General features: G+C 45.4%; 1 protein-coding gene across 1 annotated transcript; it reads left to right on the top strand.

The window, feature by feature from the left end:
* The first annotated feature begins 6,360 nt into the window (after positions 1–6,360).
* Znf706 (zinc finger protein 706) lies at positions 6,361–14,210 on the top strand. The gene is made up of 4 exons (XM_041637744.1): positions 6,361–6,648; positions 10,046–10,182; positions 11,906–12,010; positions 12,634–14,210. The coding sequence occupies exons 2-3, from the start codon at positions 10,048–10,050 to the stop codon at positions 11,999–12,001; spliced, it is 231 nt and encodes a 76-aa protein (XP_041493678.1). The 5' UTR covers positions 6,361–6,648; positions 10,046–10,047; the 3' UTR covers positions 12,002–12,010; positions 12,634–14,210.
* Positions 14,211–14,584: the final 374 nt, after the last annotated feature.

Consider the following 14,584-nt stretch of genomic DNA (forward strand, 5'->3'; position numbering starts at 1 on the left):
TAGACCCCTATGTCCTGGAACCTACAGCCCCTCCCCCTTTTTAGTTTGCTCCCTTACTTTAGTGGGGCCCATCTTCCAATAAGTTTAGCAAGAACAACACAAAGAAATGAAAGTTTTCAATACATTTTATGTCTTTCGCCATTATTTTCTAATGTTCGATATTGTTCAAACATCAGTTTTTAATTCTTATATGAAACTAATTCATTTTTCCTCCTCAGAAATAGAGGCTCAGCTTTGTGTGCCCAGCGTCCTAACATGTCACAGTTGTCCCTTGGTGTGTTTCCCCCCATCTGCTGTGTCCACACTCACTCATGGAGACTTTCAGCTCACAAGCCAGTGTGGTAGTTTTCATAACTAGATTTTTATGATTCCTTCTCTGGTCTGGTTACTTGGTCCTCCTTTTCTGGAATCCTTGTCTGTCTGAGACAGGGTCTCACTATGTAGCTTGGGCCTCACTGTGTGGATCGGCCTGCCTCTGCCTCCTGAGTACTGAGATTAAACACATAACACCACAGTTTCTTTGCTTTACTATGCTTCTTCCTAGAATTTTTTCAGTTTATCTCTCATCCCTTCTCCCGAGTCAGCACTTGCATGGGCAGATGGAGCAACACTGAACTGGCCTTGCTTTTCTCCAGCGTTCCTTTATTCTAAAGCAGCACCAGGCCTGCACTTGGACGTCTTTTTACAGCCAGTGTCTCTCCCATGGTCTCTGGAGTTTTCTTTCTCAAGCTGCTTTCTTTCCTAGCTGCTGTTGGGTCTCCAATGTCTAGACCACACAATAGAGCAAGCTCTGGACCGACTGGAAGGTCTGTGCAGGGGGCTAGCACTTTTCAAATGGATCCTCTGCAAACAAGGCTGGGAGAACTGCACTTATCAGTGTCTTTAGTACTTCTATTGGGTTGAGATCATTCTTTTTTTTTTTTTTTTTTCTCTCTCAGGAAATTTTTTTTTATTTTTTTTAATTTATTTATTTATTAAAGATTTCTGTCTCTTCCCCCGCCACCGCCTCCCATTTCCCTCCCCCTCCCCCAAATAAGTCCCTCCCCCCCCAGCCCGAAAAGCAATCAGGGTTCCCTGTCCTGTTGGAAGTCCAAGGAACCCCCACCTCCATCCAGGTCTAGTAAGTTAATTCTTAAGAAGAGTCTCCCAGTCTTCGGCTGGAGGTGGAGACAGTCTGCTCCCGGGCTCAGCTGGGATAGGAATGGAGAAGGGAGGGTTTTCCATATTCAGTTTTTACTCATTCCCACCGTTTTTAGCCCAGAATTGCTCAGTTTCATCTAGACTTGCTATTTACTCTCTGGTATTGATCCCCTCTCCTCTCTTCTGTGACAAGGGTCTTTCCTTCTGTCTTCTGTCTTGTGTGTTCTAAACTCCTTCACCGTCACACTTAGGAGGATCTCAAGAGAGAGGACATTCGTTCCAAAACGTCAACTATACCAAGAGTCATTGATATTTCTAATTTCTTTCATAGCCCACTATCTGTAATTTATCCATTCTCACGTCTGTTCACATGTGCTGATTACACATCTGTTCACGTGTACTGATTACCTACCATGTGCCAGGCACTGCATTAGGCGCTGAAAGAGATATAGACCAGGACTGCAGGGAGCGCAAAGCCTGAATGAGTGCCCAGACAGGCCAGAACCACCAAGTGAGGCAGCTGCTACTGTCAGTGGAATGCAGACTCTGAGGTGCCCTGTCGGCCTCCCAACCCAGTCTGAGGGGATCATCCAGGCACACATTCATTCTGTAAGCATGTCCTTGGCGCCCACATCATACCAAGTGTCACGCTGAATGCTGGCCACATGGAATGAAATGACCACACACAGAAACACCCAAGCTTCTCTGCTTGACAGAAGGGATTGTTATCTTGGGCAAATAACAATTTGTTATTTTGTGCTTTAGTCTAACCTCATTCACCGGTATCCAGTTGCCACAGGGCCATGTATTTAAAAGACTTCCTTACCCGCTGAGTTGCTTTTGATACCAGTGTTTGTCATTCTTTGGCTGCTCTGACGGTTACTATTGTCATGTTGACAGACTCACCTAGGAGGCAAGCCTCTGTCTGTGAGAGATTTTCTTTTTTCTTTTTTTTTTAATTTATTTATTAAAGATTTCTGTCTCTTCCCCACCACCGCCTCCCATTTCCCTCCCCCTTCCCCAATCAAGTCCCCCTCCCTCGTCAGCCCAAAGAACAATCAGGGTTCCCTGCCCTGTGGGAAGTCCAAGGAACCCCCACCTCCATCCAGGTCTAGTAAGGTGAGCATCCAAACTGCCTAGGCTCCCACAAAGCCACTACGTGCGTAGGATCAAAAACCCATTGCCGTTGTTCTTGAGAGATTTTCTAAAGAGCCATTTGAGGTGAGAAGGCTCACCCTAAAGGGGGCAGCATTCTATAGTCTGGGGTCTCAGGCTGAATAAAAAGGAGAAAATGAGCTGAGCCATAGCATTCATCTGCTGGTTCCTCCCCCCAGAAACAGTGTAAGCAACTGCCTCACACACCTACCTACACGCAGGCCTTCACCCCAGGACAGACTGCACTCTCCGCCTAATAAACCCTCCTCTCTGGAGGTTACTTGTGTCTGGTATCTTGTGACAGTAATGAAAGAAGTGACAGAACATAACACCACTGTAGACGTGAGGGTTTATCCCAAGACTTTCAGTTCCACCCAGTGATGTGTACAGCTGTCCTTCTGCCTACCACACCGTACTAACGACTATAGTTTTATAGTAAGTTTTGAAATTGGGAAGCGTGACGTGTGTGTCTTCCAGTGTTGTTCTTTTTGAAATTGTTTTGGCAATTCTTGGCTCCAATAATTCAGACAGGGTTTTCAACAGATGCCAAGATGTCACTGGGATTTCGGTAGGGACTACACTGGGTCCATAGATCAGTACAACGGGATTTCGGTAGGGACTACACTGGATCCGTAGATCAGAGTAGAGATTAATAAATTGTTACAATTCGGAATTTCCTGATTTACGAAGTGAAGATGCCTTTCCATTTGCTCAGCTCCTCATCAGTGTCTTTCAACAATGTTGCTTGGTATTCAGGACACAAGCTCTGAGTCTCTCTTCATAAGGCCGTGCCTAAGTACTTTATTCTTAGTTCTAACAAGCTCAAGTTACTGCTTAAACTTCTTTACTCTTGCTGAAATCAAGATTTACCTTATAATCAAGAGTACCTTATAATCAAGCATTATATCATAGTTCGATAGGTAGCACGTTTTAAAATCTGCCAGGACATAAACGTTATGTATAATCAATTGTTTCATGGAGTCAGTACAGTGTGGTACTAATGTGAAATGTCTTTGAATCGTCAAGGCAGAGGTGGGCGACAGGCATCCAGAAACGTAGTGCAAACTCAGGAGAGAACCTGGACTAGAGCTGCACATGCAGGGGTCATCTGAAATGTGACATCAGAGCCACACAAGGGAATGAGACTCCTTCAAGGATGAAAAGCTTAGGAGGGTCTGGGTGGCAGCCTCAAAACACCTCACACAGACATTGTGCAGGTAAAGAGCGGCAAAGGATACACTTTGGGTGCATTGCTGTCATTTTCCACTACTGTCACCTTAGGGAAAGCCCATGGAGACAGGACCCACTGTATTTGTTTTGGGTTGTTGTTGGTGGTGGTATTATTGTTTTGCTTTTTTGTTTTTTTCAGACAGGATCTGACTTGGAGCTCAGGCTGTTCTTGAACTCACTACACAGCCTCTCAAATTTGTGGCTATCCTCCTGCCTCATTCTCCTAGGTACTGGGATTACAGGTGTGAGCTTCCATGCCCAGCCTGGACCGCATCTCTTCTATCTTCTAGTAAATTCTGTTGCCACTTTATTAATTTAGCTATCAACTTAACCACACAGATAAATTGAAAAATTCCTTCAAATCCTCGGTCTATTGAGGATTACACTGCTGGTTACTCAGCAACTCCTTCACCCCAGGAATCCCAATGTGCATACAAACAGATCAATAAACCTCTTCCACTGCCTGAGAAGCATTTTTCATTTCATTGTGGATTTTGATAGAAACTCAGCAAGTTCTTATTGTATAGTATCTTAGAGAAATTGTCTATAAGCAGAAAAAGAAAAATGTTACCAGAAGTACTATAGAGTTTTCAAAATTAAAGCTAGGAATGTGCACAGGATCCTAAGGAGCTCACATCCAGTTTGCTGTCACATTCCTGTAAACGAAGCATGACACCAGCTGGCGGCAGAGCAAAGACACCGCCTTTCACCAACTGTCGCCACACACATGCTCAGTCTTATCCTCTGTTTCCAGCCGTTCTCCGTTGTATCATGGCACCCAGTCACCATCATACCATAGTCTCTAGGCAACAGTGCTTAGACGAGGGGGTCAACCCGACTCCTTCAAGAATAAAGAGCTCAGAGAAGACAAGAGGGTCTGGGCGGCAGTCTCAAAAAAGCCTCACACAGAAACCGTCAGATAAAGTGCAGGCAGCAAAAGAAACATTTTCAAGTTTACTGCTGTACAATCTGATTCCACAGAATGAACATCTGTAAACATCTTCAAACATCTTTGCGCACACACACACACACACACACACACACACACACACACCTCCCGCCCTCCAGACAAGTGTTTTTCTGTGAAACAGCCCTGGTTGTCCTGGAACTCAAAGAGACTGGCCTGCCTCTGCTGTTTCCCAAGTGCTGGGATTAAAGGCGCAAGGCCACTACACCCAGCTTCTTCAAACACTTTTAGCTGCCACAACTGGAAAAGGGATTTGATGGCATCAGGCAGTGCTACCACCGAACACCTAGCGATTCCCAAGATAACACCCAAACTAACAAAGCATTGCCTTGATACTCTACCTAGAGCTTTGGTCAAATTCTCAAATGAGATATGAATCAAAACCCAAAGAACACTGGCTTTTTATAAATACTTCCCCTAGGTCATGGGGAAAAGAGCAACACACCAATTCTATTCCACAACAGAGGTCCCCAGACTTCATGGCCCCTTTTCTACTCTCCATTGTCATTCATGGCTAGACAAATGGTGCTTTGTATTTCCTGTCTCCAGAGCCTTCAACTTTCTCATTCCCCAAGACAGATCAATATAATTATAAACGTGATTATAGCTTCATGATATGTCAGTTTCAAACCCCATTCTTTTTAGACACATTCTGTCCAATATCCGTTTTTTTTTTTCAATATGCTTTATTCAGTACATTGCTGGTCAATGGCAAACAGTAATAAAAACGACCTCACAGCCGACCACCAGCGACAGTAACGAAACTTCAGGACATAACTAAATTTTAACAAAGGCCTGAGAGTGTAAAGCTGAAGGGGTCAAAGCACACTCCAATCACGGCCAGCTGCATTACACTAAGATTGCATTCCATCTGTACAGTATGGAGCAAGCTAACTTCTGGCTAAACGATCCTACGACAAAGCTATCATAGCCCAGGTAAGTTAGTCTATTCTTATACTCAGTATTCCCTGGGCACTGCCAGGCACATTTGAGACCCAGGCTGGGCGTGGTGACACAGTTAAGCAGCTCTGTGAAGGCGGGAGGATCAGAGTTCTACCTGGGACGGTCCGGTTCACACAGTGGTGTGTTGTTTTTTTTTTAGGTCACAAACACAGTTTACCTAATTAGATCTAATTGGACAGCAGCATGTTGGAGGGAGGGTAACGAATGCAGCAGGTATTTACGACGCCATTTCTAAGCATCAGTAGACGTCCGCATTGTGAGCATTGCAATCGCTCTTAATCAGGTATCTGAAGCTTATATTACGTTGTCTATCGAGTGACGGCAGGGAGTGACCTTTTTTATCCCAAATATTAGCAATCCGGTAGCCAACCTATTACAGGTCAAGCGGGCCCGGGGGTACTGAACCAGATGGTCAGGTTCGAGTCTCCCAGCTAAGTGAAAGGCCCGGGTAGGTCAAAATGCCCTGAGCACCGACCCGGTGAGAGAACAATGGCCGCTAGCTTGACAAGAGGTCACGGCCGAGCGGCGGCCACGCGGGGGCCCTGGTATCTCCCCCGTCGGCCCCGCCAGAGCCTCAGCGGGCGCTCGGCCGGCCAGGGAAGCACGAAGGCGGCGGGGGCGGCGGCGCGAGGCCCGGTGAGAGCAGGCGAACGAGCGAGCTCCTCGCGAGCCGCTCGGCGGCCCGCAGGCCCGAGGTCACGCACGACGGCGACCGCCGGAAGCAGGAGCGCGCGCGGGAAGGCGGGCGCAGGAGCGACGGCCCCGCAGTTCCCGTCCTAGGCCCCGCCCCCTCCGCGCTTATGTAACAAGGGAGCGCTGCCATTGGCTGGCCCGACCGGAAGGGCGCGGGCATGCGAGAGGGGCGGGGCGGAGCCGCGGCAGGAAGGCGAGGGGCGGGACCGCGCGGGCGGGCAGGCGGGCCGGCGGCGCTGAGGCGGCTGGGAGCGCGGCGGCGGCGGCGGCGGCGTGCGCGGGCACGAGCGACGGGCCTGCCTCGGGCTCAGGCGCGGCGGGCGCGCGCTGCGGCGGGTGTGCGAGACGCGGGCTGTTGTGCTCCCGGTTCTGCTCGGTCCCTCCTCGGCGGCTGGCGGAGGCCCCAAGCGCTGCGGGGCACGTCCCTTCCTTCCCTGCTCGTCCTGCCCGGCTCCTCTCGCGCTGCGCGGTCTCTCGGACTCCAAACCGGCCCGGCCCGGGTGAGCGGCGCCGCAGGACACGGGAGCCGGGGTGGGAGGCACGCGGCGGCGGGAGGCCGGGGCGGGCCGCGGGCTCTGCTGCGGAGCAGGCGCGGGGCCGTAGGGCCGCCGAGGCCTCGGGCGGGCCAGGCTGCAGCCGCGGGGTGGAGTCGGCCCACGAATGGGTGTTCAAAGCCGGGGTCGGGCCGTGAGCCGGCCTGGGCCTCTTCCTCTGGCTGCTTGCGGAGCGCGAGCCCATTTCCTGGCCCCCCAGCCCCAGAGTGAGTTGTTTGGCTTTGAGAGGCGCCTAAGGGCCGGGATTTACTTGTTGCCTCCGTCTCGAGCGCCCTGGGTTTCCAGAACTCTTCTTCCTGGTTTTTAACTCATTTGCAGCCTCCAGGGAAAACTAAGTTTCATTTAAAAAAAAATCAACGGGTAACTGTCTGCAAACGATTTATTGCCTTTCGATTTGTCGTACCTAGTCAGGGAGCGGTTCACACATAAGATTTTTGTCGGGAACTCGATGGGCTGCGGAAGAGCACATCGTAAGTTGAGCTGTCCGAAAGCAGGTGGTTGGTTCGTTTGCACTTCTGCTTTCAGAAAGGAAATCCGTGCCAGGGTGCTGTCAGAAGTTAGGGGCCTGCCTCACGCAGCTAGCCTGTTAGAGCAGCTCTCCTCTGCCTTGGCTCACGTTCTTGTCTTAAAGAACAAATGGTCGCCACCTTTTCCTGAAGCCCATGCCTTTTGGTTACTGTTGTTAGGTAGTGATGGAAAAATGGGTTAAATTTTAAGTGTTCTGTCGTGGTTTAGGAGTAGTCCCAAATTCAAAAGTCAAAAATAGCTTCTGCTCTTCTTAGGACATTGTCTTTTAGAGTAGTGTACTTGAAAAGGTTATTAAAATAGCTGTTTTAACTTCTAGATTGCACGGAAAGTTCTGGAATTAATGATGTGCTGTTTTGTAACTTAGAAGACCAAAAATTAAATCCTCAAGGACTGTCCACCAAAGCAATGTCTTCGCATACGTAACCATATTGTGTGGAAGAGTAAGAAGTGTGAGACAGCCAGAATGTTTTAGCAAGGGTCTGATGCTAAGACAAGGACACTAAGAATGCTTTTGAAGTATTGGCACACATAGATTGAACACCCACCACTAAAATGGACTTTTAAATACGCCATTGGGTGTAATGCCACATGCCTTTAATCCCAGCACTCAGGAGGCAGAGGCAGGTGGATCTCTGAGTTCCAGGACAGCCAGCGCTACATAGTGAGACCCTGTCTCAAAAAAGACATCCCCTCCCCCAAATATGCCATTGGACTAAGGGATTGTTTCAAAACACAAAAATGAAGTGTAATCCTTTTGACAAACAGCTGATATTTGCCTTGTATGGGAGTTCTTATATTAGGCTAGCATATTAAACATTCTTAGAGTTGGTGATAGACTGGACAGACTTCCAGCTCATTGTGTGATTCTAGTGGGAATGTGTCCAGTTTAGTATGTATTTGTTCAGTTTCCATTGGGTGGGGAGGAGAGCTCTGCTGTTTCTGTGAGACACTTTGACTTTACATCCGGTAGCTAATGAGAGTTTCAGCCCTTGTATGTTCATGTCTTTTAGTGATTTCAAAGTTTAAAATGTAATTGCAGTGCTATTCAAAATGACATAGGATCTAATTTTAATATGCTTCAAAAACACTAGTCTCGTAGATCCTGTGTGAACAGGTTTAATTTGTGCTGTCTAACTAGAAGTCTGGTTTTAACAGGACTCTTTCAAGTGACAGTTGTTTTAACCTGTTTTCTTTAATTCCAGGCCATCGTTAGTAAAGAGTAGAAAGACACTTTGAGCTTTGTAAAAGGCACCCTTATACCATTGGGCTAATTTGTCTTTATAATTTGTGCGGCTGAGCCTAGCAAAGTGGCCAAGCACATGAAGGTGCTTTCTGTGGAGCCCGAGGGAGGGTGTGAGTTGGATCCCCAGAACACACAGTGGAGAATGGATTCCAGAAACTGCCCGCTGACCGCCACAAATACTGTCCAGCCTGTGATTCTACTTGCACACAAATAAGTGTAATTATTTGTGTTTCCATGTGGGAAAGAACTCTCTGGAAAATTTGGCATAGTATAATAGTTTAATGAAACCTAGTACTAGAAGGATCATTTGCTGTATCCTGTGATCTCTTGGAGGATTAGCTAGTAGCACTTACTTTAAAAAGTTGTACAGTTGTAAGTCACAGTAGTAGATGCTAGGAGGGAGATTAATAATGAAGGAAGACTAAACTTTGGACCATTACATAAAGTGAAAAAAAAACTTAGTATGTATTCAGCTCAATAAACTTGGGAGCCATTTAGGAGAGGATATGGTCTTGCTTTGTAGGCCATGTTGGCTAGAGCGTGAGGCCTTCCTCCCTCTGTCTCCCAGTGGCTGAGATAGGGCCTTTGCACTTCCATCCCCAGCTCTGTTTGTTGAATTTTTTAAAATAAATATACATACCATAGTCATTACCTGGTTTAAGGTACAGAACTTTTCAGCACCTTTTAATGCTTCTGTCTTATCTCCCCAGTCATGACTCCATAAACAGCAAAATGACCTCTTTAACTGTGACTTTGCCTGTTTCAAACTTTGTACAATGTGGTTTCTTTCCAGCTGCCTTCTTTCTTTGACATTGAGATACAAACTTGTAGAAATAGATCTCATTTTGTAGCCCTGTACACTAGGCTAACCTCAGATTCACAAGCGATGTGCCTGCCTCTGCCCCTAGTGCTGGGATTAAAGGTGTGGGATTGCCGCCACACCTGGCTAGAAATGATTTTTTGGATGATACTGGGCATTCCTGTGTGTGTCTATTTTTACAACTGGTTGATTTTTGAATTCTCTCTAGTTTTAGCACAGGCAGTGTGAACATCTTTGTATATACCTTGGTGTGCATACATTTGATTCTATTGAACATGTGTCAAAGAGGAATGGTCATGGTGTATACAACTACCAACCAGATTTCCACAATGGCTTTAAACTTATTAATAATCTAGGAACATTGTATGTGAATTTGAAAATCCATTCATGTTGCTTGCTAAACACCTCTATAAAATTTAAGTGGTCAGTACTGGAGAGATGGCTCAGCAGTTAAGAGCACTGATTGCTCTTCCAGAGGAGCTAGGTTCAATTCTAGCACCCACACGGCAACTCATTACTGCTTGTAACTCCAGTTCCAGGGAATCTGACACCTTCACACAGACACACATGCAGGGAAAACATGACTGTACAAGAAATAAAAAAAGTTGGTCACAAAACAAAAAAATGTAAGTAGTCAACTCTGAGACTATTACTAAGTTACTAAAAGAAAACCATTAAAAACTTAGTAAATGCTTACAGTGCTCTGTATTAGAATAAAGAAGTTACTCTCATGCCTAATCTTCTGTTTTTAGATATGGCTCGTGGACAGCAGAAGATTCAGTCTCAGCAGAAAAATGCCAAAAAGCAGGCTGGACAAAAGAAGAAACAAGGACATGACCAAAAGGCTGCTGCCAAAGCTGCCTTAATATACACCTGCACAGTCTGTAGGGTAAGGGATCTCAGATCATGCTCCTTCACCCCCGCCCCGCCCAGACAGGGCTTCTCTCTGTAGACCAGGCTGACCTCAAACTCAGAGATCTGCCTGTCTCTGCCTCTGCTGGGATTAAAGGCGTGTGCTGCCACTGCATGTTTTTAAGTGCTAGCCAGGAAAGTGTGGGTAAGACAGAGTTCTTTAACCCTTGTGTAGAATAAAGGTGCATCCGTAGAGCATAGTGTAACCTTGGTATAGCCTATGTAGCTTACAACTTCGGGTGTTGTAAAAAAAAGTCCCCACTGCATCCTGTGGGTCAGGCTGAGCTTTGTACGGTGCTGGCGAGTGAAAAGCTGCTGTGCAGTTGTCCTCCATCTCCACCAAATCCGCAGTCTGGGTACATATGCTACCACGTGGAGTCTTGTAGAAGTAACATGTCTAAAGAATTGCTGGAGGCTTGCCGTGTGTAAGGACAGAGCCAGGTGTTTTGCCTGTACTCTCCCCTATTTGAACCGCACATGCACTGTGTAATTTGTGCAGGTGATCCAGAGTGAGAGGAGATAGGACTCACGTCTAGGCAGTCTAGCTCTAACGTCTGCCTCTGTCTGTGTCGGTTCACTACCCCTGAAGTTAATGAGATGTCAGAGGGAAAAATAACATAGTCTGGTTAGTCTGGTGTAGAGGCTCCGTGTGTGTAAGCCCTGTACTTGAGTGAGATTGATGGTGTGGGTGGGAAGGGATCTTGAGAAGACATGATTGTTAGGCTGAAGCTAATCATCTGTTGAAGTCTTTACAAATAGAAGTTCCTAACTACATGAAAGTTCTCGTTGAGGGGGGGTCTCTTACAGTCATGATCATGTTGGGCCTTGGTAATGATGATAAAATTGAATGACTTCTGATTTTTTTAACAGAGGCAAAGTGAAATTTTCATTAGGTTAGTAAGGAAGACATAACTTGACCTTGAAAAGTAGATTTTGTCAGGTGTGTGCATGATTAGTGTGTATCTGTGCAAACGTGTACGTGTGCAGATATTCTGGAGACATTGGGCGTATCCACTATCGCTCCCCTCTTTACTGTTTTGAACCCACAGCTCACCATTTGACTAGATTGGCTGACTCCCCGTCTAGCTCTGGGATCCCCCACCCCCCGTTTCTGTTCTAGTAGCTCTGGGGTTATAACACGTGTGTGCAAGCGTGGCTTTCATGTGGGCACAAACTCCAGATCCTCCTATGTAGCAGGCTCTGTAAATGCTGAACTGTCTCCCCAGCCCCTAAAAATATACTTTAAAATCTTAAAAACTTATTACTTTTTATTTATGCAGTAGAGTGTTTTGAATAATAAATAATGAAGGTACTTGTCAAAGGAAGTCATTACTGTATTCTCTGTTACGTGAGACTAGGAGAACCCAAGTTGAAATGAAACACAGCTCTCAGGCAAAGTGTGCTCCATGTGAGTTTCTCAAGTGAGCATGACAGTAGAAGGTAAAACTTCTGTGAGAATTAAGATTATATGCTTAATGTGTAAGTGTCTTCTGTTTGCTGTTACCAACATGAAATACTTCCTATGTGGGGCTAGGAGTTCATTTTATGTAAGGTCCTTTTTCACATGCCAGTTACAGGTTGGAATTTAAAAGCATTTTGCAGTAATTGTGTAGCACGGGTAGTCAAAGCTTTAACAGGTTACTTGTATTTCTTTCCTACATAAAGTCTGGTTCTTCTCTTTTGCATACTTTCCAAATTAGACACAAATGCCAGACCCCAAGACCTTCAAGCAGCACTTTGAGAGCAAACACCCTAAGACTCCACTTCCTCCAGAGCTGGCTGATGTTCAGGCATAAAGCTTAAAGGTAACTAACTGGTCTTTCTTGGTTTGTCAGTCTTGGTTTGGGATATAGGAGCAAAACTATACCTCCTCAGCTGTGGAATGGGTCTGCCTCTAGCAGAGACTGTGTGCCTTTGCTTTGAATGTTTAACTGTTTGGTATAAATCGTAAAGTATTCCAGTAAAACACTTGATGATTGGTAAAAGCCCTTTTTTTTCTGGACCCCTCCTTTTTCGTGCAACTATAGCCAAAATTAGAGGGGATAAGAGCCAGGAATGAAAGGCTTGTCAGCTGTGAGAAAATGGTCATTTCAAAGGCACGAGGGTCTCCCAGAAGTCCAGAGCAGTTTACTGAGTACGTTTTTACATTTACTTACTTACAGTGCTAGGCAGAGCTTCTCTGTATTAAAATACAGAGGGGGGGGGGACCTCAGTAGAAATGCCCTTGAAGTTACCAGTTTAAACTTCATGTGCTGTTGGGCTTCTTGCCCTCCTAAGTAGTGGCACATTACCCATGTGTTTGAGAATTACTTCTATCTCTAATATCCAGTTGACAAGTCCACCACTCTGATATCTTGATGGTCTTTCATTTTAGACATTTGAAATGCTTGTCAGCCATGACCTTGACTGAAGCTTTTCTGTCTTCCAGGTGAACTCATGACACCTTTGACTCTTCTACTGTCTCAGACCTTAGGTAACAAACCTGCAGCTGCTTTTTTAAACAAACTGTTGATCAGCAAAAATAAAGGGGCTACAGAAACACTCATTTTTATGCTGTTCCCTTTGGGCTTCATGCAAAGACAATTCTGTGTAAGTGTACAGTCGACTCTGATTTGGAAATCTGAAAAATCAGTCCATTCTTGTTATAAAATTTTTTTACAATTGTAATTATATTGATGTTCATATTGTGTAAAATAACTCATTTAATAAAGTAGTGCTTTGATTTTACAACATCACAAGATAAATGGTTCTAGGAATTCTGTTCTAACTTATTATTTGCCTTATAAAAATGAATTGATCAGCTAGTGTTGCAGAGCAGTCCTCTCCCTTCTCAGCTCAGTGGCAGGTTTGTTAAACTAGAGCAGACTCATTCATTCAGTGTGCACGTGATTTCTTGGCAGCCAACACGCTGCTTCCCTGTATCTGCAGTCACGTGTCATTCCCCACTGCTGATCATGTCCTCTGTCTAAGGTTGAAAACGTCAAACTTGTTCAGTGGATTGGCTCCACTAGCTAGCTGGGAGTGCACTATAGGTGTACCAGACATAGCATAACCCATAAAATTGGCAGGATTGCCAGTGAGCCCTTCTGCATGATTGTATCCCAAAGTGTATGCCGGAACGAAATGGTCTGTTTGGACAAAGTACGATAGAACAAGGGTGAACCATCAGGATCTATGTCTTATATATAGTGAGTATTTTGCAAATTGTTCCAATTCTTTAATTTGAAAATGAACCATAACTTTTGAGAGAGATTTTAAAAAGTTATTTAGCTAATTTTATGAGTGGATTTTTACATTTAACAGAAAGATAGAAATGGTTTGTGCCAGGTTAATTCCCAGAACATTCTTTTAAGTAAAACCTAGTTTTACGAACTTAGTGCTGGCTCCTAAAATCAAAGAGAAGTTTTGACTTCTAAAATGTGCCAGTGTTCACATTGGTTCAGTTGGATAAGGCAGATTCTACCAGTTAAGGAGGACTAGTTCTGATTTTCTTTTGTTGCCTGGTGTACATGCAAATCTGTAATAACTCAGTTTAAGTTTAAAAATGGATGTAATCAGAAGAACACTAATAAGCGCTGACAGCTACTTTGAGCATCTGACCTGTGCATGACAGATGGTCCCCTCTGGCTGCCGTGGCTGTGGCATTTGGTGGCAGCGTTGTGGACTCAACCACCTGGCTCAGAATGCTCTTGAGTTTGGAGGAAGGTGTTTCAAGGAGGAGCCTCAGTTCCGGTCCCCAGCCTCACTAAGTACGGTCCTGTTACTCTATTTAATTCCTGCCTCTCAGACTTGGTGTCCATTGTTTCCTAAAGTGTTGCTGAACAAAATTAGAGTTTTACCTGTTTCTTGTGGGCCTCCCAAGTTGGTGACAGTTTTAGAGCTTTCGGATGTACCTTACGCAGGTGGGCATTAGTTTTCAGAAATGAGCCTGTTCGCAAGCTTCAGTCTAATTCTTTTTGTTTGTTTCAGTGTCTGTAATTCAGAATAAAACCTTTCGATCTTGTATTTAACTGTCGTGTAAGCAGCGAAAGACGCCGTTTTCCTTCTGTATCTCAGTGACAGGGAATAGTTGATGGATCTTCACTCTCAGCATGGCCCTCTTCTGTGTGTTAGTCAGATTTGCTGTAAGGAGAAAAGCGACAACTCAAACCTCTCTGTAATTTAATTTGGAGAGTTCCTTTCAGACGGATTTGTTTAAAGACTGTTACAGTGTCCTCAAAGGTGATATCAAATAGCGAGAGGGGATCGATCTGTTGTACTCTGTATTTTTGTCAGTTGTCAAAGGGAACGGGGTTCACATTCAGCTTGTTTCCATGCTCATCCCCATGTTTAGCTGACACACTTGGGAACTCATGTGTGCTGTAATGTCTTATTAAAGA

This window comes from Microtus oregoni, unplaced genomic scaffold, assembly GCF_018167655.1.
Source record: "Microtus oregoni isolate MIOR12 unplaced genomic scaffold, Mior012 000053F_ref0000044, whole genome shotgun sequence".
Classification (NCBI taxonomy): domain Eukaryota; kingdom Metazoa; phylum Chordata; class Mammalia; order Rodentia; family Cricetidae; genus Microtus; species Microtus oregoni.